This window comes from Phalacrocorax carbo, chromosome Z (assembly GCF_963921805.1).
Source record: "Phalacrocorax carbo chromosome Z, bPhaCar2.1, whole genome shotgun sequence".
In the NCBI taxonomy this organism is placed as follows: domain Eukaryota; kingdom Metazoa; phylum Chordata; class Aves; order Suliformes; family Phalacrocoracidae; genus Phalacrocorax; species Phalacrocorax carbo.
This window is the reverse complement of record NC_087548.1, coordinates 21,227,810-21,253,734: the sequence shown is the minus strand read 5'-3', so window position 1 is coordinate 21,253,734 and position 25,925 is coordinate 21,227,810. Positions and strand designations below refer to the sequence as shown.

Genomic DNA, 25,925 nt, shown 5'->3' with positions numbered 1-25,925 from the left:
TCCCTTGATAATCCTGTAAAACAAGTACCACTATGTTTGCAACAGATTTTCCCAAATGATGGTACCCATACTACTATGCAGCATTTGATGCATACTACCTTGGGACGGTCAGGCATACCCGTCTTCATCTGGTAAACATTTCAACATGAGCAGTTACTTCCAAAGATTGCTTCTGATCTAAAGTAAATTGCTACCAATCAGTTGATTAATTAATCACAACATCAGTCAATCAGTGTAACCTATTGCTGTACTTTGCTGCAGCTCCCAATACCCTGGCCTATTTTGTGCTACAAGGATAAAAATTGTGATGTCTCCTTGCTTCCATGTCTTGAGACAGGAGACTGAGGCAGGTGGAATTGGTAAAGTGGGCAAACCACATGGATGGTGGGTGGGGTTGGTCACATTTCATGGAGCAGGAGAGGTCTGAGGGCATAATGTTGAGGCCCATGATGAAAAGAAAGGGAAAAGGAGATGGGGATCATGGAACCAAGGTGGAAATGTATTATAAAGGAGGTAGAGGACAGGGAAGTGTGAGGGTCTAGTTTGTCCTCTGTTCAATGTGACAATAAGAGCTTGGATCTGCTGTTGCTGGAACAACTAAACAAAAATACAACACAGGAATCTGGGTAAGTGATAGTGCTTCTGTGTAAAAAGTGAGGTTTTTATGTAGACTAGATATAACATTAGGGATAAGAAAATATTTTCCTAAGTGAGATCTACCCATAACTGTATCTGGTTTTTTTAAATAAGGACATTATTGTGGGCAACTCTTTTTTTATTTGAGAATCTAAATACTAAAATATGAAATTTCTTACAACTTCAGTATATTATTATGCAATTCAGAAACTGTTCAAAGCTGCCTTAACTTTTGTAAACCTTGGAGTTTATGGGACAAGAAAAAATGGAAGGCAATTTTTGAGATGCTGAAATGAATCTTAATAGAGCACTTCTATTTATCTTTACCGCTATGGAAACCTAAATCATTAGGAAGCTACAGAATATTTTAGCTGTTAAGTTGATCCTCAAGTACAGAACCTTTTCCTAATTCTTTGACTGTAATTTTGTGTAACCAAATGATAATTCCTTCAATTTATTTTTTAACCTTGGAGATACTGCTAGAATTAAATTATGTCTTATCTGAATCTATTCTAAACTGTAAAAATGCCATTTCTTTGTCTTTACTTATAGCCTGTTCTGTGATTACTAACAGTCTTATTGGCCGCGAAGTTGCATTGCAGTAGCCTTAATTATTATTACACGGTTTACTTCAATTTTTAGGTAGTGCGGGAGTAATTCTAATTACTAATTATGATCAGGTTTATGCAAGGTTATGATCAAGATAAGGTTTAAATCAGTAGCAATCAAATGTCATGATCAGCTTCTAGCTCCCAGTGTAAAGTTCACAATTCAGAAAACATTCATATTTTATTGGGCCCTTTAGTTCAAAAAGTGTGACTGAATGGACGTTGTAATAGCTGCAATACTGTGTCTCATGTTAGATTAAAATCCTGACAGCTGAAGCTGGAACCAATCTGTTACTACCTAGAGACCTCACTACCTGCCCAGCACCTGGGTTTACAGGGTACATCTTCCACTGTCAGTAGTGCAGTGTCTGGAGAACATGAAACATGCTGACAGCTTGTATTGCGTACAAGTGCATTATTCTTTCTCTCTGACCTATGAAAGAAATTAAAAAAAAAAAAAAAAAAAAAGAAAATTTAGACCTAGCCTGTATTTTTAAGAATTAATACCAACCCTCAGTGTTCGGCCTACTGGTAACTAGTTGGATGGAGCAAGAATAAAAAACAGTAGAGATACTTCCTACTGCCTCATGGTGTTTTTTTGGCTCTTGTCTTTTCTAGGTACGGTTTCAGTTGTCTACTTAGTTTTTCTGGTTACTGTAAAGGCTGCTCGTCTGGGAATCCACTTAGAATATACCTGGTTTACAGAGAATGATTTTTTTGTACCAGGTAAGATATTTAAAATGCAGTAATGAAGCATATATATTATGCGTTTAAGATTTTTAAAGCAATTAATTAATTACTTTCTCATTTACCTGTTACCACCTCTGTGATATAAGCGAGCAAATGATGTCTGATGTTGCAGGTAGAGGCTCAGGAAGGATCCCTTATGACAAAGTGGCAAGGAATCCCTTTCCCAGTGATGTTCCTTAATTAGGAGACAGTATCAACACTGGAGAAGAGGAGGAGTGCCCATTAGAGGTATCTCCAACATATATCATATGACAGGGAGCTTGCCATAGTCCTGTTTCGCCTATATTATAATAAAGTTCTAGCTGCACCATTTTCAGATTGTTCCTATTTCAGTAGCAGTTACAAATGGCAAACTGTAGACAGACTGGTAAACGTGCTGTCAAGTTTTCCACACACTGTATTGTTTAAATGAAATAGCTCACTCACCATAATTTTTGACTACAATTTTCCTGTACTTCCTAATCTATCTCAGATTTTAGTCCATAATCTTGGTCTTCTGTTTTAAACACCCATTAGCTCTCCAGTATGTTTGAGACAAAAATCAGAGATATGCACCTTCTTGGGGTTTATTTTGTGGGTTTGTGCATTTTTAGTTTCCCAGTCACAATAAGCACTGTACTAACAGTTTTACACGTGGTTTGCATGCTATTGTTAGGTCCAATAATGTAGAATTGGAGAAGAAAAAAAAGGATAACTTAAAACATTAGTTTTTTAATTACTGTAGCAAGATAGAGATCAAAAAAGAAACACCTGAGTTGTTCTGTGTTTCCAATAGATTCTGGTCTAATTTGTGGAATCATGGTAACAGACTGTAGCAACAAGAGTAACAACTCAGTGGGTACAGTACAGATCATAGTTAGTTGAACGAAGTTACTGGTATGAAATTCAACTGATTTAAGTTTGTTCACATAACAGTTGCAGTGGTCTGGCAAAATAATAAGCAGAATAAACAGTTTAGCTAGTGTATTCCATGTACATTCGACAAAGAGGTCTGCTCAAAACCCAGTATTCCCCTTCTCCGTCCCCCAGCCACTGGCTATCATCAAATCTGTTTGTTCATTTTTCTGTAACTGCTGAAGGTCTTTCCTTCCTCGTGTCAGCCAGGCATTCAGAACCCTATTTCAAGATCTGAATGATAAGAAACAAGTGAAAGTCTATGTAAAACAGTTTATTTAGCTTGGTCATGTCACCAAGAAAAATAAAATATTGTCCTTTCTGGCTGAGTGTTCAATGCCAGGCAATTTTTGCTGAGTATGACTGTGTGCAAGACCAAAGCAGATGCTTAACTGGATTGTCATCATAATTCCCTAAGAATCTTCCTGACTACTGCAGTATGAGTACAAACTTACAGATGGATGCAGGTGATTCTGAAACTGTGCTATCCATTTTGCTCCATTGCTGCATTTACTTTTAGGCAGAATTTTTGGACTTAAAAACTACTTTTGTCTCCAGTGTAAAAATTTGGATTTCAAAGCATTGGATGATTAACATCTGCATTAATGACCTAATTTATTTTGTATGGCATTATTATTAATGCTACCTGTAAGTAGAAATGATACTCAAGCATGTGCTGGTCAGTCAGCAGATAGACTGCAATGTTTGGTCTTGCTCCACTGTGAGCATGGAAACAAGGTTTTAATCTGAACTGCCCCAGCAGACAGTCTTCAAATGCTCACATGGCCTTATATCTGCAGACACTTCCTGGGAGCGCAGGTGAAAATTTGCCCAAACTATGGTTCACTAGCAGAACCATGTAAACTAGAAACCAGCCTAAGAAATCAGGTTTTAAGCATCTGAAGTTCAAGCCCAAGATCTATTAAGCAGTCCTAGTGTAAAATGAGTTATAGCACGACAAAAAACGCCGTGATGACTAAGAAGCAGGGCACCCAGCAGTTCGATTATTTTGGCAATGTGACTAGTACTCCTAGGAGATAGACAAAGCACATAGCTAATGCATACAAGTCCAGCTATTACCGATTGTTGTAGTGATGGGGGAAATGCAGTGCTGAAAAAGATTCTGAATCTGTCAGTTTGATCTTTGTTACTTAGATTAAAATACTGGATGGAAAACGAGCCCAAAAGTCACTCGCGCTCTCAATTCTGTCAGTAGCGCATCATGAGAATTAGGTATTGAAGATGCAGTGAATCCAGCCCTAGGGAAGACATATTCTCAAACTGGGGTAGCCCTTCATTAATTGCCTGGGGTGTGTTTACCTTGCTGACTTTATAGTGCTTCAGAGAAATCTGGTTTAAATACGTTTGCATGGAGCTCTCTGTGGCGTGATCTGTAAGGGTTTGTGAGCCTCTGAGTGTTTTGCTATGTTGCTGGATGCTTTCCACAAGCTGAGCTAGCTCAGGGATCTCCAATTGCTGTTAACACTGTGCAGAATACATATATCCTTATACAGTACCAACAAAGATGATGCTTTAATGATATTACATGTCAGTGAATTTGTAGACCAGCTGCAGCACTTCCAGAAACAAAATCATGTAAGCATAATCCTTCAAGTATTAAAAGAAGCAGAGCAATGCTATTCCCATGGAGACAAAAAAATAAATAAATAAATCTTTCATAGGTGTTACAAGGTGTATGATAGAACAGGAAGTTGCTCTGCCTTTCTTTACACCCTGGCTTGCAAGCGGAACCTCTTAAACATCTACAGATGTCATTTTTCCTCTAGTAGCATAAGTGACTTAGTAAGAACAAAAGATGGCTCACAGAGCAAATTATTCCTTCCCAGCATCTACCTGTTCGGGGACCAATAGATAAACAGCCTCACTGTGGTCAATTCCTGCCTCAAAAATGCTTTCCAGTTAAACTGCTGAGAAGCAGAAAAGCTTCTGTGAGTAAATCCTAGATTAACCTAGTAATCTTTGATGGTTGTGGTCTCTTGAGAAGCTTTGCTGGAGTTACATAGTAACCACTGTCTTCATGCATTTTGTACTTCCTGGTTAAATACCTGCGTTGGCTATGGCCAAAGATAACATAGATTGTCCCATTTCAACATGCAGGTTCATGTTTCTGCCAGTAGACTCCACAGTACTATTATGTCGTCTGCATTTTGGCATTGTTTGTTTCTGAGTAAGTTAGTTATTAACGCTGTTTTTCCTCCCTTAGAGTTTAGAATTCTGTTCCCTCAGCTCACAGGGGTTCTGACACTTGCCTTCTTCATCCACAATTGTGTCATCACACTTCTTCAAAATAACAGGAATCAAGAAAACAATGTAAGTAATTTCACAACTGTGCTGATTTGTATCTAGATTGCCAGGCAGCACTAACTTTTTCCTGTCTGCTTCTCTTGAAATCTATCCAGGGACTGTAATAGCTTCAGAAAATTTAACTCGCTCCTGTGATCTGATAAGAAACCAGTTATACATACTTTTCACTGGCTACCAAAAAGTAACAGATGTATTACAAATCTATTCAAATTAAAGCCTTGAAGAGCGTCCCAGGCTTATTTGTGGTCAGGCTGGCATCAGATGGCCAAATGACACACAAGAGGCAGAAGGCTTGACGATGTTGCAAGACTTTAGAAAAACTGACCAATTTTAGAATGAAAAATGTCGCAGAATATTGGGCATGGGATTGATTTTAGCAGAGTACTGAACAATAGTGTTGGTGTGTATATAATATCTTTTCTCAGAGTTGCTTCAGTAGTTTTGTGTCGCAATACAAGTCAAGGTTCATAGGGAAACCTGACCCTATTTAGTAAATCCTCAAAGTTGAAGCCTGGATTGGGAACCTTTGTGATATGTAGCCTTTGGACTGGTCTTTTGCCCTTGAAAAAGCTATGTACTGCTTATCCAGATGGAACTGGATAAAATGGAGTTGACATGATACAGAGTTAGAGTCCTAGAGTACATATTTACTGTAATTATTTTGATTATTTAATTTTTTCCTCCATACTTCCCAGGATTCTTGTCCAGCTTCATTAAAATCTTGGCTGTAAATGTAACTACAATAACATACAAAGATTTTTAAATATTACGTGTATGAAAAACTGGTACAGAATCCTGGAATGGTTGAGGTTGGAAGGGACCTCTGGATGTCATCTTGTCCAACTCCCCTGCTCAAGCAAGGCCACCTAGAGCTGGTTGCCTACACAACACATCAGATAAAGTATATCTGACTTGATATTCAGAGGTGAAGTGCAGATTGTGTGCCAGTGCAGTGAGATTACCTTTTGCATTAGTAATCTGCATAGTTACTTTTTTGTCCCTTTGAACCATGGCCAGCTTGTGAGTGACCACCTCTGCAAAGGATTCATGAATTCTCCTCCAGGAAAGCTTCTTGGGGTTTATGGGTATTTCTGAGAATAGTTTAACAACTAAAGAGGAGGTTAGTGGAGCTCTGGAGAAAGAAAACTAAGTAAGTTTCTTCTCAGATTTCTTAAGAAAATCTTACAGTGTGGAAAAGGACAAGATTGCTCTCTCTGTTTAGCTGTGGCTTTCAAATTCTAAAGGCATGGTCACTCCAGCAGTCATCTCTGTATGCAGAGGTGGCCTAATCCTTCCATGTCACCTTCAAGACTTTCCTGTGGCTCCATTTACATCGGACCAAGCAGTCAGCTGCAAAGAGCAGCAACTGGAACCTTCTCCAGCTTGCTTTTCCTGTGTTAAGGAGGAAGAAACGGCTGCCTGTATTTGAATCAGCATTTCCAAATGCCCTCCCTGGAGCTTAAGTTGAATTTCCAAGTCAGTCCTAGCATGGATCCCAAGCCCTAGACAAGACTCCCGCATTCCAGAAGAGTGTTCAACTTGCAGAGATAAGAGCTCCTTTAAGTATGGCAGGAAAGGTTTGTGATGGAAAACCGAATCTGTGCATAGTTCTTCTAGAAGTTTTATTTGGCTAGAGGTTTTCTTCCCTGTTTGTAGCTGTACAGGAGCCTTTCACCTAGGACTCAAAGTGCTTTGCAAATGTTAACAAAGCACTGATAACTGTTGAAGAGCTAACTGTTTTGTGATTGACTCAGCTGCTGAAATAAGTGGGAGGTTTTCATATGTATAGGGGTCTCAATTTTTGCCATAAGTCACTGAACTGAGAGTATTTTTTCCTATGTATTTACATCAACAAGATGTTTTCTTATATCAGTGTCTCATGATCACTTATAGCAGTATATCATGGGAGTCGAATGGAGATTCCACTGTTTGCTGGGTCGACCTGTTAACATGTCACTTCCATCAGTGTTCTGTGAAAAGGCACAGAACTTGGCAAGCTGGAAAAGTACTGGTTTAGTTTTGAGCAAAACTTGCTGGAACTAGTGGTCATAAGAACAACTGTTTGGGGAGGTGGAAAAAGTAAGAGAAACAATAACATTCCTTTTATGGAGTCAGAAATGCAAAACAATTGCAGCTTCCATTCTGGTCACAGGCATGCATCACTGCCTGGAGCTAAAACGCACATAGAGGAAGGATTCCTCTGGCTGCTATTCCAGTACAGTGTTGTGGGTGTGGGAAGAGCAGTGCACTGGAGTAAGCCAAATGTAGGCAGCACAGCCTGGAGAAGCTCTGTGAGCAGGGTTCTTAGTCGGCAGTTCAGCTGAGCTCCCTGTTCCCGTCTCACACTGCTGCCCCCTGGTATTTATCAGTGTAAGTTTTTGTGCAGTGCACAATCAGCTGGTTTGGAAACTGATTGTATAGAAAACCCAGCCACACAAAAAGGTGATTTCTTGGGGGTTTTGCTGGGGTTTTTTTTTCTGATTCACATGTCTGATCTGGTTCCCTGAGCAGCTGTACAGATGCTGCACAAGCCCAGAGCATAATCTACAGGCATAAATATGCTAGTGCTGTTTCCTAACCATTGTTTACAGATGTACCTGGGGGAAAGCCTGGGACTGTAGACATGTTTTTTGTCCAGGTGGTAACTGCAGAGTGCATAGAACTGTGGATAGTTATTATTTTCTGAGGTATTGAAACCCTGTTCATTCCCTGTAAACAGAGTGAGCTTCCATAGATGCTGCCCTACCACTGGTTTCTCTTTCCAGCCAAAGTTACGCACAGCATTATGCATCTCGGTGAAGTACTTTTTTGTCATCCTGTTAAATGTTATTACTTGCCCTTGATGCTTGAACTGATGAAGTCTGTTTCTATGATCTGGATCGGAGTCCTGTTGACATATTACAGAAGCAGCATCACTTGTTTGAGGAGTGACCAATCTGAAATTAGATGGTCAAAAGGTACTTCTTCTAATGTGGTAATAATTACTAAGCACTGATACAGGCTTCTCCATCCAAGAAGCAGCTCTACAAACTAGCTTTCACTGTGGTACTGAGGAAGAAAATGAACTATTTTCTCCATGGCATGCAACAGGGAAAACAAGGCCTAAAAGTTACCTGCTCTCTTTAGAGTCACATAGGAGATATCTGTAGATCCACAGAGCCTTCACTGTGCTGCATCCATTCCTGTGCCACAGAATGACAGAATCCCAGGTTGGAAGGGACCTCAGGGATCATCTAGTCCAACCTTTCTAGGAAGAGCACAGTCTAGACAAGATGGCCCAGCACCCTGTCCAGCCGAATCTTAAAGGTGTACAACGTGGCCGAGTCAACCACTTCCCTGGGGAGATTATTCCAATGGTTGACTGTCCCCACTGGAAAATTTTCCTCTGGTGTCCAGTCGGAATCTCCCCAAGAGCAACTTGTGTCCATTCCCCCTTGTCCTGTCCATGTGACTCCTTGTAAAAAGGGAATCTCCATCTTCTTTGTAGCTACCCCTTAAGTACTGGTACACGGTGATGAGATCCCCTCTAAGCCTCCTTTTCTCAAGGCTGAACAAACCCAGTTCTCCCAGCCTATCCTCGTATGGCAGCTTCCCAGTCCTCTGATCGTCTTGGTGGCCCTTCTCTGGACCCCTTCCAGATGTGGACCCCTGTCCACATCCTTTTTGTATAGCGGGAACCAGAACTGTACACAGTACTCCAGGTGTGGTCTGACAAGTGCTGAGTAGAGTGGGATGATGACTTCTTTATCTCTGCTGGTGATGCCCTTTTTGACACAACCCAGCCTCCTGTTGGCCTTCTTGGCCACAGCAGCACACTGGTCACGCATGTTGAGCTTCCTGTCCACCAGGACCCCCAGGTCCCTTTCCACAGAGCTGCTCTTCAGCCAGGTGGATCCCAGTATGTCCTGCACTCCTGGATTATGTTTTCCCAGGTGCAAGACCTTACACTTTTCCTTGTTGAACTTCATAAGGTTCTTGCTGGCCCACTCCTCCAGCCTATCCAGATCTCCCTGCAGAGTGGCTCTCCCTTCTGGAGTGTCTACTTCCCCACTCAGCTTGGTGTCATCTGCAAACTTCATCAGGCTACACTTGATGTCATTATCCAGATCACTTATGAAGATGTTGAATAACATTGGGCCCAATACCGATCCCTGGGGGACTCCACTTCTGACAGGTTGCCACTTGGAAAAGGAGCTATTTACCACCACCCTTCAGGTGCAGCCTGTCAGCCAGTTCCCCACCCACTGCACAGACCTCTTGTCTAGGCCATAACGCGTTAATTTCTCCAGGAGGAGGCTGTGGGGGACTGTGTCAAAGGCCTTGGAGAAGACCAGGTAGACAATGTCCATGCCCCATGTCAACCAGGCAAGTCACTTTGTCATAGAAGGCCACCAGGTTAGTCAAGCATGATCTGCCTTTAGTGAAGCCATGTTGTCTTTTCCCAATCACATGCTACATTTGACTTGTGATGGCCCCAGGAGGATTCGTTCCATAACTTTCCCAGGGATTGAAGTAAGGCTGATGGGCCTATAGTGTCCCAAATCCTCCCTTGAGCCTTTCTTGTAGATAGGGGTAACATTTGCCTTCCTCCAGTCCTCTGGGACATCCCCCATTCTCTATGACTTCTCAAAGATTATGGAGAGTGGCCTTGCAATGATGTCAGCCAGCTCTCTCAACACCCTCAGGTGGATGTTGTCAGGGCCCATTGATTTGTGGGGGTCAAGCCTCTGTAGTAATTCATGTAGTAACTCTTCCTTCACTGATGGTGGGTCAGTGTTTGGATCAGTCTGCAATTTTGTTCCCAAAGCCTGGGACCCAAGAGTGTTGGTAAAGACAGAGGTGAAGAAGGTATTGAGGACCTCTGCCTTTTCAGCATCATTGGTGATTGACTCTTCTTTTCTGTTTAACAGTGGGCCTATGTTTTCCTTCTTTTTCTTCTTATGGTTGACATGTCTGAAGAAACCTTTCTTGCTACTTTTCACACCTACAACCAGTTTCAATTTGAGTTGGGGTTTTGCTTTTCTAACTGCATCTCTGCACACTCTGGCAATGCCCTTGTAGTTCTTGACGCATAATCCTCCACTTCTCCATCTCTCGTATGCTTCCCTTTTGGATTTGAGTAGACCCAGGAGGTCATGGTTGAGCCATGGGGGAACCAGGTCCAGCCTGCGCCTGGATGCTAGTTTATGACTGTAATATAACATCTTGTAATTTCAAGAGTTTTCTTTGTTAGCTCCACCCGATTTATCAGACTCATCATTTAGGAGGCAGATTGCTGCTGCTGCCAGCCTCAGTCACCCAATTTTCTGTTCTTCAAGAGGCCCATTTAACACTTTGCTCTGTGCATCTGACCTGAAAAGTTTGTGGTCAGCAGTACTACAGCTAACACGTGTTTTCTAAGTTCCACCTCGACATCTGCCAGTTAGTTCAGGTGTACTTGACAAGGGCTTGGCAGGTGACAATCTGTGATCCTTACGGACTGTGACTTGCATGTTATCTTTGACACTTCCCTTTCACTCTGATCCCCCAAATACTTCTTCCTTTCAAAAATTTTTTCTACATTCGAGTCTTAGATTATAAACTCTAGTGCAAGGACTGCCATATTCTTCATGCTTAGGCAGCTTCCACCACAGTGATGTCCATTCTAAATATAAACATCTTAATATGAAATTTAAAATAGGCAAATGCAATTATTGCTGTGTTACTTGAAGTTAATCCTTTTATCTCTCTCCATGTGTCCTTTGGTTTTATCTGGAATTACAGATAAAACAGTCTAAACAGTATTTATAGTCAAGGACTCTAGGAAGTGAATCTGGGTCTTCTGAAGCGTAATGAACAGTAATCAAAAGCACAAACGTGCACTGTTGCACGAAGATGACAGTATTATGTGCAGAAGCAGAGGTTAGCAAGGGAGCTGATGGATGTTTGGAAAAACATAAATCCATGTTTGGAGTTGCCTTTGTTTCTTGTTGGTTATGGAAATAAAAATCTGGATATTCTTTGTATGGTAACAGCACCTAAAGACAGGGGTCTATTGTGTTACATGCTGTAAAGATACATTATAAAATGATCTCAGCAATTAGTTTCAGTACAGAATAAAGCATATACACCCTTAAGAACTGTAGGAACATGAACTGGTTAATATAGTAAGAGCTATCTACCCTTAACCAAGTGTAGTCCAAAGGAAGCAGTAAGAATTCTGTTTCAGATTGCTTGCCCTCACAACTGCAAGTACTTGTCACAGCAAAAATAGTTTTACAGTTGGTTCTAAAGCTTAAATATAGGCCGAGTATAAATAACAGCTGCAAGTTACTATGCTGTCTTTATGCATGAAGAATACACCTAAAATACCAAATTTAAAGCAAGTGAAAACAGGTTTTGTTGAGATTATGTGCCTTAAAATGGTGTTGGCTGCATTTTGAAACATTGTCCAAGCTCTGTCTTCAAGAAATGGGAGTCCATGTCTCTCTGCCAAACCACTGATTAGTCTGTGGCTCCTGCAATTAATGGAAGTTACTCATAAATACCTATAAGAAATCTGGATGCTCAGATTTGGTATTCCTACAGTCACTTTTTAGGATGGGCACTGGTGCTTTTGAAGGTGTAGCTGTTATATAAAAACCTGTACAGCTTCTCATGTAACTGAGGAGAAACTCTGGGAATAATTTAAAATGCTAGTGCTCAACCTCTGATGGAGGTTGATAGTTGTTACTCAGTGACCAGTGCAAGCAGAGTGAAGACTATAGAAGCATCTTCCCAGCTGCTTGTAACAGGTCAGCAGGAGGAAGAGGTTGCAGCTAGAAGTGTGCAGCTGCTGAGGCATGAGGGCCACCCTGGGGTACATGTTAACAGCACATTGTTGTCTGATGAGAAATATCATTGGCCTCTTGCAGGCTGATGGGAAAAAGGCATCAGTCTTCAACCCCAAAAGCACTGGCAAAATGAGCAGGAGATTGCCGTTACCTCAATAAAATCAGCTTCCTTCTGAACTTTTCTTGAAATCCCCAATCTGGCATTTTATACTTTGCACAGGAGACCACCTTCCCCTCAGAAGACCCCAGAAAAGTACAGGATATGCTACTTTTCTCAAGGAGATAGCATGAAGGAACACTTGGGGAAACATGTCCATGCACAGATGTGATCGAGCTTTGTCCGTGCTCACTGAGCTGACTGGAGGCCGTAATTATGATCCTGGTCTGGAAGTCATATAGTCCTTATAATTTGATGCTGTGCCTGAGCTACTAAGACTTGCTTCTCAGTCATAGGATAATTAGGGTCATGTATTGAAGCATTACTAGTAATCCTTAAAGAAGCTGATTATTAGCAGCAGCTGAACAAATTAAAGTAATGAGTGTTTTGTAGTGTAGCATAAGCTTATACAGAGTATAGTTATCTAGTTACTAGAAAAAAATGGTCTCCCACTTTATTTCCAAAAAAGCCAGAATTGGCGTAGAAGAATAACTCACTAAGTACATTGCTATGACATCACTCAGATCTACATGTGGATTCTGCAATTTCATAAAGTAATTGAGTAGATTTGCTTGTTATTTTCCAATACTGAATGTTGCTAGAAACTTTAAATTGTTCTTCTGTAGTTTTGTATACTTTTTGTATGTTAGATACTTTATAAATTTGGTCAAAATTGTCAGTAGTGAACAATGAAGATAAGGTTTAAATCCATATTTAGGTATATGTAATATAGTTAAATATGGGTTTATGTCCCTGGCTTCAGCACTGTCTCCTAAAAATCTTTGACTTTTATTTAGTGCATTTAGCTGGGGTGTTTATAGAAATTCAGTAATAAAGCAGATAGGCAATTTTAAATGAGAGAGTCATGATAAAATACAGTGCTAAAGCTAAAGGGCCTATATACCTCTGTGCCTACCTATGCCTTTCTGTTTTGTTTGTGTCTTATTTGTATTTTTTATTTAATGGCTTATTAGCTGTGTCTTCCATTATCACACCATTCATACAGACGCCTGACATACTAGTTTCTGGTTTGGAGCCATTGTGTGTGGATCATCCTCGTAGGTTTCAAAGTAACTTCTTAAAAAATGTCCTTTAGAGTATATCTGCAGTTGGGTAGGCTGATGTCTTTAATTGCAAGGTTTTAGTCCTGAAAATTTAACATATGGCATAGCTGGGCTTTCTGTCTTCGACAGCTGTCTCTGTGTCCGAAGGCTCTTAGTAGGAATAGGTGAATGTAAGAAAATAGAGGGGGTTTCGTAGTTGTTTTAATAACTAGTACGTGTTTGTGCATCCACCAATAATATGCTACCTGTTTCTTAGTGCCTTTTCTGTATGGAGATATATACGAAGTACTTGTCTAGCTCCACTTTGGGGTATCTTTTTGCAGATTTCTGATCTGATCCAGGAGTGGATTTGAAGTTCCCATTGAAGTAATAGGAAGTACAAGTGAAGCTGTAAAAGTAATATTGATAAATACAAAACAGTAATAAATATAGAAGTAACAGTAATAAATGCAGTAGAAATCTTCTCATGAGGTTTTTATTTTGCCTGTTTTGGTGTGTCAGTGCTGGCCAGAATAAGATTTTATTTTTTCCTCAGGTGAGAGACCTCTCTATTGCATACTTCCTGGTGGGATTAACATATCTGTATGTCGGAGTGATAATTTTTGCATCTTTTCCTTCTCCACCACTATCCAAAGAATGCATTGAACAGGTGAGATATTTTACTGCAGTTTATATTTATCCTTGATTTTTAATAAATAGGTATTAAAAAAAGAACTGCTACTGCTTCTTGCTTCATGACTCACCCTGGAAGACACATCTGTCCTTCACTCTGCTCAGTTGGCTAACGCCTCGTGGGCACTACCACAAGCAGATGAGTAATGCTTGTGTTATCTCATTTATATTCATGTTTGGTTGCCAGTAGTTCTATAAAAAACAAACATTTAATAAATACTCTGTGATAGTGATGAAGAAAGAAAAAAAATGAACAAATAAACAGTTAAGGCTTTACTTTCTTCAGCTTTTTAATCCTGAAAAGTATTATGTTTATGTTCAGGTGTGTGTGCAGCGACCAGTCCTACTCATTGGGACTGGTTTCAGGTACTCCTGAAAAAGAAATATAATGTGAATGCAAGCTCATTTAGATAGGAGTCCTTGCTATTGGTCGGTTTGGAGTCTGACACTATGGTGAGCCTTGCCAGCAGAGTTCTTCAGATAATAGCACCACATGAAACACCCTTTGAAGGCTATTAAACTCTTATCTGCTTATAGGCAAGGCTGATGCCCACACCCTAAATTACTTCAAAGATAGGAGTTGTCAATTGGTGATCCATTTTATGCCAGGTGTTCCACATCTCTTGCATAATATTTGGCAATAAAGCAGCATTTAAAGGCTTCCTGTGACTGTAGGTCAGTTAGAACTGGTACCGCTGTTTAAACATGAAATGATTTTTTGAACCATTTGAAATAACCTCATGGAGTGACAGCCACAGTAAATAATAGATGGCAAGTGTTTTTCTTCCCATTTATTTTCTGTAGTTATCCTAAGTATGAAGCCATTTGTATATTTTTATGATACTTAAGTCTTATACTACTTTTTCAGATGTTCCTACTTGTAGTATCTGCCTAAAAAATCAGGTGGTCCTTCCACAGCTTTGATTATTTGAGGATGTTCAGAAGATTAGAAAATAATTCCATCTTTAATGCTAACAGGAAAGATGACATCAGCCCTGTAATATTCAAAAATCAGTTGGTATTTGGTGGCAAGGCAATTGTAAAAGACAGACTCCGTAACTCATGTTACGGAGTTTGTTTAGCAAATGTAGTTGCTTGGCTTTTATCCCTTTCTTGCACACAGCTATTAAAAATCAGCACATGCATGTAATCAAGCCAGCATTAATCACTGTAACATTATTCGTATGTTCAGAATTTTCTAGATAACTTTCCCAGTGATGACATCATGTCATTTGTTGCAAGAATATTCCTGCTGTTCCAGATGATTACTGTATACCCACTGTTGGGCTATCTGGCACGAGTTCAGCTGTTAAGACAGTTTTTTGGAAATGGTTACCCAAGGTAAGAAATCTCCTTGACAAGAGCTTGAGTTAGCATTTTGCCTAACTAGCTTCTATTGTCAGACGTTTGGCTGAGCTTTTGGGGATTTTCTTTGCTACATTAGGTACATTTGAAAAGTTAATTTCACAATGTTCATAGAGTCAGGGGGTGAATAGGCATCCAAAATAAATTTGCATGTAGATCAGGACTGCTACAGCTTGGCAGAACAGAATGGGGAGGATTCTCTTGTGTTAGCTCTTAATTTTGTCAATGAACAGGAATTTTGTTAACGCATTTCCTTTGTGTTATGCATTTATATGGCAAGGAAAAGTTGTACAAGAAAAACATTTTGTTCAGTCCAGAAATATTTTGTCAAGTAGTCTTTAAGCTGTGAAGGACATACAGTCAGGATATTACCCTTTCAGGATACAATATGTGTTTTGATCATGCATAATTAGTAATCATCTATCTGTTTTTAAACAGAGCTAATAGCTGAGTGAGTTGCTAGCTGTGTTTTCTAGGTTGCTGCTATGCTTATAAAAATAGCTTTTCACATGCTAATTTCAGAGATGAGCCACACCCCTGCATTTGTACAGTGTCTGAACTCCACAGACTAACTGATCCGTATTTCAATTTTAGTTTTGTTTTTCTAAAATAAAACCTGAGACATTTATATTTGGAGTATTGTCTGAATTAGTTGCAGCTGAGAAGTTGGCATTTTTCTCCAAGTGTCTTATTTTTATATTGTGAATTACTGTTGATGGAGGAAAGGAAAAAATATCCCAGGAAGAAATGTGTGTTTCCTCTGTGGCATCAGCAGTAGTGTACAGGTCCGGGAAGACGTTGTTCCAAGTTTCAGGTTTCTTCTGGGTCCTAAAATAGGTATGAGAAGTCTAGAAATTGGATGCCTAAAATTAGGCAGTGAAATAAATGCCTACTTTATTTGATGCTAAATTGTACGCAGTTCAGTGTTGAGGAGATTTTTAGGAACTGCTGCAAGTTACTGTTGGAAACAAGGCCATTGATTTAAGTGCTAAACATGGATTTCACAGCCACTGGGAAATGGCTGTGTCCTTTATATTATGTGGATATGCCTCTTCCTATCTCCTCCCTCCAGTTATTCCCTGACCAGAATGATTCTCATTTGCCTCATGCCCTCTCCTAGAACCTACAGCTTCATACCAATCTCTTCTCAGGTTAATTCCAGCTTGCTGTTTTAAGCCTTCATGGTATGACGAATGTGATGATGCAAATACTTGCTTGGTTCTTGTCTCCAGGATGTCCTGTGGGTAGCTTCACTCACTTTTTTTTTTTTAAGACTTACACAGAGGTATTTAAAGTTTCAGAAAAGTCAAAAATGGTTTCTAGGAAGCCTCTTAAATCCCTCCAACCTATAGTAATATGGTAGTACACTCTGGCTGGTTGGCTGTGTCTCCCTCTCAAATATCCCAGGTGTCTCAAATATAGCACAAAAATCTCTCAGCTAATCTCCAAGCCCTGCCTTCTGTGCATTTACAACCAGCAAGGTCAGCCCTTAGTTCATCTATGCAGTGGGGACTAATGAAGACTGGTAGCAAGCACAGGACCTGTCTCTGGCAGAATAGTGAAGATTTACTACCTGGTTGTGAAATATGTCTTCTGATGACTGGTTCACACCAGTAGTGAAAGCTGACGAAGATCCATTTGCAGCGCTGTGCCAATATCACCATTCGAGGAAAAATTTCAGTACTCTGAGTTTTTCCCAGAGCTGCTTTTGTGGGGAAACATTTTGTAAATATAAAGAAGGAGCTCTTACTGACATAAACTGATGTCTCACTGAGGAGCCTTGTTGATCCACTGTGAAGAACCTACCTGGAAATATTAAGTTCCATGGCTTTTGTGTAGGAAAATAAGCACATTACTAGTAGTTGTATATACTTGGCTTCTTTTACTGACATCTTCAATGTACAAGGCTGACAGTTTTGGGGCAGTAAGGAGACTTGACGTGCAGAGACTCAAGCTTTAGCTCTTAGATTTGTGCATATATACACTTACATATGGAGGGGAATATTCCTGGTCACTTGACTGGAGAAAATTTCTATGTAAATAATGAATCAAAAGGATGAAGCCAGAGAATAAGAAGAGAACAGAAAGTGGGGTTTTGTGCTGTTCTTCTAGAAAAATTTTTTTTAAAAAACCCTCAGTTAAAATATTGCATTTTTGTGACTGATTCTCTACATTTACATGATCTTTCTACATTTTCGTATTTTTATTTTCAGGTTGTGGAGGTGAGGGTTAGAGGTGTGCACTGATTGTGTATCCACCCATATACAGCACGTTGGGTAGCTTGCTGAATTCATATTGATTGTGCGTTTGAGGATCTCTGTTGGCAACCTAGCCTCATTTAACCCTGTGATTCAATGTTCTAAACCACATCTATTTGCATAGGTGTATCCATCCTGTATTAAGTTTCCTTTGTAGCTCAGAGAATGTTATCAATTTACCTTCCTGCTGTAATTGTCTAATTATTCCTTTTTTTTTTTTTTTTACAAAAAAACCAAACCAGCACCTCTTCCTTTGGAAAATTTACAGTGGGTACTAGGACCAATCTTCCTTTTTAAGCCCTGGGTTGCTCCACATGGATGTGCTGCAGGTTTCACATGAACTAGAAGCTCCCTGATATTAAAAGCCAGGCTTGTTCATATGAGCAATGGTTTGCAGATGTGGATACCTGCTGCTGCTATGGATGGAGTTAAAGGATAGGCATTAAGTTTGGATCTGGAGTACTTTGAATTCTGGGTGGATGCATCTTAAACCTGACTGTTGTTTGAATAGCTTGATCACACACATGCTTACAGGGGTGCCAGATAATTTTTATTTCCTAGCAGTGACTGTATTGCTCAGGTCAATTTGATTCTTTGCTTTAACTCCTTTTTTGTTACTATTTAACTGTCACTGGATATGATGAAGCACCAAGGTATTAGTTCACTGTATGGTAGCTCTTAGTCTTGACAACTGGTCTAATCCAAGGCAATTTACCAAAAGCAGCATCCCATCTCATATCCTGGCTTTTGCTGGTAGGCCATGGATTATAACAGGTTTATAATGAGGAACCATTTACTCAATTTCAGGGGAGCTCTTGTTGTCTGAAGACCGATCCCCAAGTCTTCTGTCCCACGCCTTTTAGATACTTCGCAGTGCTTTTTTTCTAATAACAATGCTTTGCTGGTCTTATCCTAGTGTATCCTACTAGCCTGTGATGAAGAATCTCCCCCTCTCCAAACTTACAAGCTTAAGGAGATGATACATAACTTTCTTCTCCCAGGTTTCACATGAGGGATCAGCTGCACAGTGGCAGCTTGCTTGTCTGAAGCGTAGAGGAAATGAGTGGCATCCTATGTCCTCCTACAGTAAGGAGGAGAGCAAAAGCCCTGCTGCTGCTAAGAAGGGGGATTCTCCTTCCTCTTATGTACCAGTATCAGTCACCCATGTCTCTGCCATCTTAAAAACAGATACATTTGTAGATATGCTGGGCACAGTAGTCTTCTGACAGGCATCATCATAAAGCCTTCAGCCTTTCTGTGCTTCCTGCAAAAGGTTTAGAGACAAGAGGAGGCATCCTGATTCCTTCTTTCATTTTGCAAACTGTAGGCTCATGTACAGACTACAGCATAGAAAGTGACATACTGGGATGAAACCCAAGGAACTGCTCATTCTCTTCTTCTTTCCCTGGTAGTGTAAAGGAAGGCCAAAATGTCATGTATTGGGAAATTATTTTCTAAAGTGTGATATGTTTGCAATGGTGTCATTTAACAGTGACTTGGGGCCAGAGGCGTGTGGTTTATCTGCTGTTTCTTACGTGACTCTGGATCTTCTTAGATGTACAGAAAGCTAATTTTTTTATTATTGCTATTGGCTCTTGGATACAATGATATTTGTGACAGAGAATTCCCTTGATTAATTATATGCCTCACATAAAATGCTTTGTGCAGTCATGTGATCAGTTTTTAAAACTTTTTTTCACATTTTTCCTGTTCTGAGAGGTTAAATAAGCTGATGGACAGAAATCACTTGGCTTTCCTTATAGATTGTCCTCCCTTTACTCCATGGTAGCCCAGCAGACCTGCCAGTTCTCCCACAGACGTGTGTCTCCTGAAGTAATGAAATACGCTTCTGCTGTTTGCATGTGTGTTTAGTTATTTGCTCTTCTCCTACCTCTGTCTTGCTTCTTAACTGCTGTCTTTTGACCAATGTCACTTGAGTGAGATTTCCAGGAAGAAAATGCATTTTTAGATACAGTAACCTTTCAAAAATTCTTACTTAAATGATCCTGTTTTGCTTTTTATCTTGCTTTCCTGTTTCCCTTACTGTGCATGTTCACCCAGCGACTCCATGCTGAGTCCAGCACTTCTAATTTCCTTGCATCTGACCCAAGGGGATTTAATATCAGTTTGTTTCTGTAACTGTCCCCTGCCCTAGGATTTGGTTTCATGGTTTGCAATATGATTCTTACTTTGAGGGTCCTGAAGTTAATTAGATATATGTGGGCACTGTCATTCAGTGGCTTAGCTATAACTACCACTTCTGCAGGAGAGAACTTGATAGAGCAAACCCGCTAATAATCTTCTGGCATATCATGTTGTTTCTGGACTCTGTCAACGCGAAAGATTAACCTTGCAAAGGGGAGAAAAAACAAGACTTAGGGGAAAGCCTGATTTTTTTTTTTCCTCCCCTCTACTATCATTTTTGTGAGACGATTTTGGTAGGTGAGCAGTGATTCCCTTTATAGACAAGAGCTAGAGTCTCCATCTGCCCAACTAAGGATATTGAGACTGAGGGCATTAAATAAAAGATGGCAGGACATGTGCCACACTTGGGTGGCTGGCCTCTTCTGTGAATTACAGCCTAGCAAAGATGGCAGGACATGTGCCACACTTGGGTTGCTGGCCTCTTCTGTGAATTACAGCCTAGCTGAGGCAATCCAACCTGTGCCTCAGAGCAGTGACGGTAATCAGGCTGCCCAGGGGGACAGTCAGCCTTGGCATGGGCCATCCAATTCTGCTGCCGGTTGACCATGAGGAAGAAAGTTACACTGCTCAGAAAACATCTGTGTGCCAGCAGGGCGGTTAGCTAAAAAGGGGCCAAATAATTTCTGATCTCTAACATCATAATAAATACTTCTTTTCCTACAGTGGTAATAAGCAGAGATGGTATGGTTAAGCCTCCAAAGAATACTGTTTTTCTGACTGCCCTTTTGCAATGTGTGGTGACCATCAATTGTACCATAAGCCAGTGTCAGGCTAAAACGGAGCAATTTAGAGCTTGCTGAAATGTCATGCGCTGTGAGAAATACTTGTCCCTTCTGGAGAACACCTGCATGAAACTTACAGTCTAACGAAAAATACAACCTTAAATAATACAGTTACTAATAGTCCTAGATATCAGATTCTTCTTTATTCACAAGGGCAGGTTTTTTCTAAACAGTAATGCCTTTCTCTCTTAAGAATGAGGCATTTTTCTGTCTTGGAGTTGAGATGAATTATGAAGATCTGCCTATGTAAAAGAAAAGGATTGCAGGTTAGACACCTGTTATATTATAACATGGTTACAACTGAGGCTGTTTCAAAAAGTAAAAAAAGGAGCAAGGATGTTCCAGGGGAGAAATACAGTGTAACCTTTTGCCTTGAAACAGATGGATTTAAATCCTTTTGAGACTTTCTGATTTTAGTTCTGTTCTTGAGGATCCTACTTAATTATAACAATTAAAACTGCAAACTGCTAATCTGCAAGTACTGAATTGTTTTGGAGGCTCCAGCATTTTAAGATAATTGTTTTCAGTTGAGCCAAAACACATTCCCCCCCAGCCCAATTTTTTTCCCAGACCAAGAAGTAGAAAAATGTTTAATTTCACACCAAACACACACATACACCACTTTGCTTTTGAGGTTATAAAAAGCAGAATTAATGTTTTAAAAAGCAACAACTTTGATCTACAAAGTCAATTATTCTGTTAGAATGAACTACTTCAGACTTTTTTCAGGTTTTCTGCTAAAATATTCTGAACTGACCCAAATTTACAAGCCTGCATGCTTTTTAATCCCTCTTCCTAAAAAATTAACTTCACCAGAAAAAGAATGGAAGAAATGCCGTCATTTTCTGTGTTCATAAACTTTTGGCTTCAGATGTGCTGTAAAACGTAAGATTTGCAATCTGCCATATTTGTGAGGAGAGAGGAAGTCACTTTTAATGGCAAACACTTTTTATGAACAGTTTAGTTAATTGGCTTTCCTTAGCAATATTAGAGAAACAGTAAACGTTTGGTCCTTCTTCCCCTAAGTATGATTCTTGGGATTTTATTTTTTATTCTTGGGGTTTTACCTGCTTTATATCCAATTATGTTTTTGTTAAAGTTTCAGCTGTTCTATTCCCACTATCTTCAGTCTCTGAGATGCACCTCTTGTACCACTATTAAAATGTCATGCACAAAATTAAAGATATTCTGTCTGTCTTTTTGAAAACAATCTTTAAGAGTGAACATTAGAAATTATCCATATATTAAACTATTCCTCTGAGTTTAAATTACCTCCACTCCCCTAAACTTTAACGAGGCTACTTTATATATCTAATCTTTCCTCCTAGCTTGGAAATTGGCAGCCAGCCTTTCAGCTGTGGAAGCGGTCACTTTTAAAAAGCTTGTTAGTTATTGACATCCTCCATAATACAGATACTTCCTACAGATAAGAAAAAGCATTGGCTTACAGAGTTTGGTTATTTTAAGAAACCAAATCCTCTAGAATAACAAATAAAACCTGTAAGTGTATGTATGTTTCCTCTGTGTGAATTCTTTTTTTCCTTCATAGAAACGTCTGTGTGACCAAAATATTGCAGTGTTTTGTATTTCCTGACTTCACCTTATGTTAAAATATGCCAACATTTCATATTCTCTAAAGAAAAGCAATACTCTCCTGAGTCTCAGTTCTGTGCATAACTACACTGATTTTGTCTGATGCATTAAAAGCTGCTTTTGCAGAACAGGAAATCTTCCAATTTTTTCATCCTTAATGCAAAAAGGAAAGCAACAGGAAATTATTTGTAAAAACAAACTCAACAAAGAATTCCAGCATAAATACTACACAGGTCAAATATTAAATGACGTCCAACATTCTAAATGTTTCTCCTCTATCAAAATGCATTAGAGTGTAAGTTTTAACGTGTAACTTCCCTCCTAGTATTCTGTGTAATGTTTTCCACTCAATGCATCTTTTCCTTTCTTCTGGTCTCCATTAGTTCATTTTGAGCAATTCAGATCATTCTCTGAACAAGCTAATTCTTTCTTGTGGGAATTAAGTTATACAGTATTGTTTCTTCGGTATTTGAATATCAATCTGAAACGCTGGAGTGCAGAGTACTACGTATAGTGTTTTTCAGAAGAACTGCCAAATTACACATACTTACTCCTGAAGAATATTTTGAGTCAAAACACTAGATGTTCAGAGTTCGGCACTCTGAATATTCGGTAGAAGTTATGTTTGCTGTGAAATTAATTAGCTTTAATAGAGTGAGTAGTGCAAATGGAAATACCATCCACGTACTGGTTAAATATTAGTAAAAATGAAGGATAATGGTCATATTTTGTAACAAGTACTGCATAGATTTTAACACTCTTTCCTCACTTACCTGTAGCATTTTCCATGTGCTTGTCCTGAACATAGCAATTGTGGGAGCTGGAGTAGCAATGGCAAGATTTTATCCGAATATAGGAGGTATCATAAGGTGAGTGTTGCTTGCACAGAGAACTTTCCTGTGATGTTGCTCTATGATTGTCTCTTGATGTTGAAGAGGAACAGTATGAGCGCAGGTAATTCTGTCTTTGTTTTGTAAGGCTTACATCTTTTCAAGTTGTAAATAATGATTTAGAAGTATAAACAATCAGCTCTTTTAAAATTCTGGCAAGCAACTATCTGTAATCGTGCCTCTGTATCTGCGGCGATTATGATGATTCCTGAAGTCCCGTTGCAGCTGTCTCTGAGGGCCTTCTAACTGTACACATGAAAGAATATGATGTCAGCAGAAAAGTTGCTTGGTTATTGTGTGGCTTCTCGCACGTTTTTGTTTTGTGTTAAGACCATTTGAAGCTGCTTTTGAAGTCCATAATAAAAATGCAAGAAAGCAAGTAACTTCAAAGGGAAAAGTGACATAGAAGTTGTACTTCTAGATGATATCTTAAATTTACCATGTTAACAAATGCCTAGGATTTCTATAATTGAGAATGATTAGATTAAATCGTCTAATGAGTTTTGTTTTCTGCATTTGACACCACCATATTTGTAATCACTGTCATTCATTCCTAGTTTGCATCTTTCCTACAGCAACCAGGAGAGGGAGGTGTTTAAAAATATAGAAATCTGCAATTATAAAACCAGAATGACAGGCTTGGGTCTGAACAGAGTAGCAAAATAACTTACTTTTGCTCAGTGGTTGGTCTTTGAATCTTTTTCAATTTCCTTTTTTTTCCTACCTCTCCTTTTAGTGAAAATTTTCATATTCCAGTCATAGAGATTGTCTAGTTATTCATTCGAAGTAAATACCATGCAATACATTTCCTTGTCTGCAAACTGATACTGACCTCTGCTACTGTGCATAGTAATCAAACATTTTGAACAGTGAATTTCCAGGTGATAAATTGGCTGTATACAGTCTAACTTAGGTATTTCCTGGTTTTCTGTGGCAGATGGTTACTCTGTGTTATGAAGTTTCCTCTGTCTATGAGGAGTGTTCAAATATTTGAAATAAAATATGTTGTTAGTTAATAATGCACATTTGGCTGCAGTATAGCTTAATAGGTGAAAACTCACCATAGGGGAAAATAACGAGATGATTTTGGTAAGCAAGGGAGTGGTTACAAAAAGAACAGTTTCATGTTTCACTTGCTGTGGTTGATCATGTTACCAGGAGGGCACGTTGATCTTTTCAGGTCTGGAGAATAGTTTGCTAGGAGCTCATTAAATAAATTGAAAGTTGCAGATTCAGGAGTATTTCTATTCTTATACGATTTAACATGTGTCTTCAGATGGCTGGAGTGCCATGCAATTTACAGTTCTTACCGTAAAGGATACCTGAAAAAGGATGCACTGTCCAGTCTTTTCCTCTTGCATGTTGACAGATTTCCCCAAAGAAAGTAGAAACATCATCAAAGATTAGGGAGTCAGTCCTAAGAAGCACCTGGGGATGTGACTCAAACACAGAGTCATGTCAGAGTGCAGGTACAGGGGAGCAGGGGGCTGAGCAACACGGGGGGGGATAATTAAATGCAGATGAAGGACACCAAGGAGCAGAAGTTGATGTTTAGTGACTGCAGATAGTCATTGTTCAGCCAGACTGTTCGTTGGTTTGAGGGGGTGAAAATGACAACAAGAAATGAGAGTTAACACAAAGCATTCTTTTTTTTCTTTTCCTCTTCTCTCCCCCACTCCTTTCCTCAGATACTCTGGAGCAACATGCGGCCTGGCCTTTGTATTCGTGTATCCGTCACTCATCTACGTGATTTCCCTGCGTCGTGCTGGGCAGCTGACGTGGCCAGCATTGATCATTCACATCTTTATAATCCTCCTTGGACTGGCTAATCTGATTGCACAATTCCTATTGTGAAAACTCCCCCTTCTCCCTGTGGCTGTCACAAGTGGTACTGACATTTGGCAACAGCCTTGAGCAACACTCACGCATGAGAATGAACAGTCCCCAGTATGATCTTCTTGAGAAATGCTGCACCTTTTAAACAAATTCAAAACACATTTTTCGGGTGCTTGACAGGAAACCTGACTTGCTCCTCTAGAAAAGTTTTGTGAGAAGTGAATTGGTTCAGATTTGAGTGAGGCAGTTCTCCTGTTTTTGTTGAACATACATCAAAGATTAATGAAGCTCAAATATTTTAATTTTTTACAGCACACTTCTCAAAACACACAGCTTTCAGCCTGAGGCGATAGAACGCCTCTTTCCTCCAAAGGAACTGTCCTTACCTTTATTAACAAACATGCTTTCACAGTATTGATCAGTGACAGTTTGAAATGTTCTTTTGTTGCAGTTATTCTCCTGTTTTGTCTGGAAAATGAAGAAATTATTGTCTCTCCTTTTTTTTTTTAGGTTAATTTATAGTCATTTAGGGCAAAATGCACTCTTAATTTTGAATATGTTATTAAATTGTTTTGGCAATATTTTTCCTCTAGGAATTTCCAACTAAGAGAAACAATAAACTCATGTCTCAGTGTTTTATTCAGAACCAATCTGTACACAAGTTATTTGTGAACTTACAACGAAAGAAGTCAGGAGGATAAAAAAAATTAGAACAAGACAATTAAAATCAGGATTCTAGTCTTGACCTCACTTCAACTCTGTTAACTGGGCTATTATGTGTTGGGAAGTTGTCTTGTTAGGAGTTGCATGTGGTTTTATGGATGCATGTTGGACACAGTGTTCATCACAGCTTTGCTCCCTCCCTTGTACAGTCTTACCCTGATGGTCTCTCCCTATGCTGTACCGCTGTGTTACTCTAGATATTTTGGATGTGAGCAGAGAGACAAAGCTAGCACTTTTCAGAATTGTGGACTAACTAAATCAAATAATTTGTTTTCCATAATTCATAACAGAAGCTGGAAGAATCTGGGAAAGGTTTTGTTGTGGGTTTTTTTTTTTAACTTCTTGTTTACTAAGA

The 25,925-nt window shown here is 39.5% G+C and overlaps 1 protein-coding gene across 6 annotated transcripts in view; it reads left to right on the top strand.

Annotated features, from left to right (window-relative positions):
- The window catches only part of SLC38A9 (solute carrier family 38 member 9), a 50,256-nt gene extending 24,763 nt beyond the window's left edge, over positions 1 to 25,493 (top strand). For all 6 annotated transcript variants that reach the window (XM_064439420.1, XM_064439415.1, XM_064439416.1 and 3 more), the window contains 6 exons: positions 1,863 to 1,970; positions 5,113 to 5,219; positions 13,782 to 13,895; positions 15,111 to 15,259; positions 22,901 to 22,990; positions 24,700 to 25,493. In XM_064439420.1, coding sequence (XP_064295490.1) covers positions 1,863 to 1,970; positions 5,113 to 5,219; positions 13,782 to 13,895; positions 15,111 to 15,259; positions 22,901 to 22,990; positions 24,700 to 24,865 — 734 coding nt within the window. In that variant the 3' untranslated portion in view covers positions 24,866 to 25,493. The remainder of the gene's footprint in view (positions 1 to 1,862; positions 1,971 to 5,112; positions 5,220 to 13,781; positions 13,896 to 15,110; positions 15,260 to 22,900; positions 22,991 to 24,699) is intronic.
- The last annotated feature ends 432 nt before the right edge of the window (positions 25,494 to 25,925 follow it).